The 3142-nt window shown below is 43.0% G+C and overlaps 1 protein-coding gene across 1 annotated transcript; it reads left to right on the forward strand.

The window, feature by feature from the left end:
- Nucleotides 1-823: 823 nt before the first annotated feature.
- LOC6497170 lies at nucleotides 824-2498 on the forward strand. The gene has a single exon (XM_001962595.4). It carries the CDS (start codon nucleotides 1090-1092, stop codon nucleotides 2422-2424), a length of 1335 nt encoding a protein of 444 aa, XP_001962631.2. The 5' UTR covers nucleotides 824-1089; the 3' UTR covers nucleotides 2425-2498.
- Nucleotides 2499-3142: the final 644 nt, after the last annotated feature.

The raw sequence follows: 3142 nt of genomic DNA on the forward strand, positions 1-3142 counted from the left end.
GTTAAAAAATTATTTAGATTATAAAAAAAATACAAGAAAACATAAAACTTCAGAAGATTAAACTTAAGGTCATGACTATTTATGTTTAAAAATGTTTTCATCTAGCGTATGAACCGTAGCATACTTTTAAGCGCATGACGCTCATAATAAGTACTGATCCTTCATACTTTTCAATACCCTGGATATGTGTGGCAAAAGAAACAGAAAACATAAGCCAAGAAACACACACTCGTCTATAAGTAAGAACACAACCCCGGAGCGTGCTGGGCTTAAGACTGAACCAAGAAATTTATTAATTATCAGCTGGCCGAGGTCGAGGTTGTAGAGATATTCTGCCACTCGAACTTGGACGGGACTCTCAATCCGTACAAACACCCACAGACAATCACAGCAAAGTCCTGATTGGCATTTAAAGCTCTTTAGGAGAGATCTCCATGGCATCCAAGGCGCAGGGCGTACGAAAGCGGGGCTCTGAAGAGGCTGACAGCAAAAATCGAAGTGGAGTGACTACATTGAGCCTCAGCTGAGCTGCTTAACGCTGCCAGAGTTCTGACATAATCCATACAATTGTAAATTTAATAAGACCTCCGCCGGAAAGGGGAAAAGGCGGAGATTTATTGCGGCGTTGTGGGTAGATGACTTGAGCAGTCAAGCCAATTAAGCAATCCAACTGCCTTGATTTCGGGCTTAAGGAAAAACATTCGCTGGAAAAACATTCAATTGGCCTTGTCCCAAAGTTGACAATTTAAGTCTACACTAGAACTCTGGACTCCAGATATGCACCAAACACTAAGAACGCTCTTTCAAATATACGTCATCACAAAATCATAGACAATTGTGTTCGTTCTGTCAAATATATAGCTTAGGAAATAGATTTTAAATTCGTGTAAATGACAACAAGGAATTTCGGATAAACATTGAGTTCCCTGCGAGCCCCGAAAATAAAAACACTCATCTTATTTTACTCTTTGCCGCAGCACAATTTCCTCTTTCGCCTTTGATGAGGAACACCCTTTACAAAGTTAATTTTTATATTAGAACCCAATTTTAAGGTATCATATATCGCCGGGGTTGAACTAAAATCCCACCATGGAGACGCAAGTTGATGTAAACACCGTCTGCACCAAGCTTGTTACCTTTCATTTAATGGACAACGAGGAGAAATCGGCTCAGGTCTTTGCTGAATGGGTACTGGCGAATATGGATTTTTTTTGGCAGGGAAAGGTTTCTGAGGCCCTGATGACCTACCTCACCATCGACAAGTTCACGGAGGAGCCGCGTCAGGTGGTCAAATCTCTGAGAGTCCTGCACGAGGTGACCACACACTGCACTGAAGTGGACTTGAAGCGCCTGGTTCTGAGTACTGGACTGTTGGGAATTCTAAAGGATATACTGGAAGCACCCAAAGTACGTGGTTTGATTGTGCGCTCCACCTTGACCTTGATCAGCAACTTGGTGGTGGGCGGGTGGCGTATACGTGATGCTATCGACGACTCTGGTCTGCTGAACGCCATGGTCAAGCTAATGTACAACCAATACAGCGAGATTTCCAGGTACAAGTCCATGATGAGCCAGTTGGTATGGCTGCTGTACCAGTTTCTCAGATGCAAGGTGCCAGGACCTAGCGAGAAGACAGTTGCCAGGATTGCTAGAACCGTGGCAACTCAGCTTAATCCCAGCCAGGATGTAACAATACTCGTTCCACTTCTAAAGCTGGCCCGGCTTATTTCGGAGTACCACTCGGTCATGCTCTCGGCGATGATCCAGTCAAGACTCCTCGCCAGGGCAGCCCCTTTCGTCCGCAGTCCCATTATCGAAGTCAAACGCGAAGCTATCTTTATTTTGTCCAACACGTGCCAGCAGCACAAAAAACGGCAGAAGCATGTTCTCTACCGGTTCCCCAAAAGCATCATTCTTTACATCCACGGCCTGTTTCTGTATGGCCCCGTGGAAATCCGCGTTCTGGTGCAACGCTTACTGGGCGGGATCATTGACAACCGATGCATTCGACCCTGTATGATGCTCGGACTCATTCCGAAGATCATTTTCTGCGCCAGCAAGCGGGAACAGGAGCCGCAGGTGCGCAGTGAAGCCAGCTGGACTCTGGTCAGTCTTGCCATGCACCTGGAGCCTCGAAACTGGCCTCTCCTCATCGAGTACAAAGGATACCACGTCATGTGTGAAATCCTTCACCGTCCAGATGTACCCGTTCAATTGACCCGTAATATCTTGTGCGTGTTCCTGAAGATAATGGAAAACTATCGCATCCTCAAGCCGTTTCTGGTTAATTTGTTGTTTCAATGCAATGTGTGGGATCTCCTCGAGGACTACGTGGAGGGTGGAAACAGAGCCGTAAGAACTCTAGCCACGCTTCTGTGCTTCCATCGCGATAGGAACGTATGTTGGATAGATGTTTTAGCCTAGTAATGCTTTACCTGTAATTTCATTCATTTCATTTAAGAATATAAAACCATTAATAAAGTTATTGTTTAAAAAATTATTTATATTCTTGATGAACTGTTTGTAGAAGTACTAGCTATCACATAGTGAGAAAGCTCCGAACTTTAAGCTCAAGCTCGAGCCCTTTTAAATGGAATTTATAAATAATTAAAATGTACTACCAACAGTTGGGATTAGAGAATTTTCAGTTCAAAGCACTATTTTTGTTTCTACCTGAACCATATTTAATTTGTTTCCATTTAACCAATTATATATGTATGCCGGGCCAGTAGCATTATTCCAGTATATTTTTGAGCTGGGAACGATTCAATTATTATTACACACGCTAATTGAATGGCTGCCAATCTATGCTAACACATACATTATTTATGCATTTTTCGCAAATTCTGTTTGCCTCCTTATTGTTGTTGCAGCACATTTCCATTCAGGAGTAGACCATAAAAGTTCCTCCTCGGTTGCTACCGCTTTACCATTTCAATTTGTTTGTTGATTTCTTTTTTGCGATTCCACTTTTTTTTGTGTGTTGCGGTTGCTGTTGTTGTTTTGTGTGTGAGGGAGAATTTACATTTTCGTTTTTGCGCAAAAATTTCACAAACTAATTGTATGTAAATATGTCAAATGTATGTCGTCAACACCTGCAGGTTGGTGTGTGCGTGTGTTTGCCGGTGTGTTTGTGCTGCAT

Source organism: Drosophila ananassae, chromosome 3R, assembly GCF_017639315.1.
Source record: "Drosophila ananassae strain 14024-0371.13 chromosome 3R, ASM1763931v2, whole genome shotgun sequence".
In the NCBI taxonomy this organism is placed as follows: domain Eukaryota; kingdom Metazoa; phylum Arthropoda; class Insecta; order Diptera; family Drosophilidae; genus Drosophila; species Drosophila ananassae.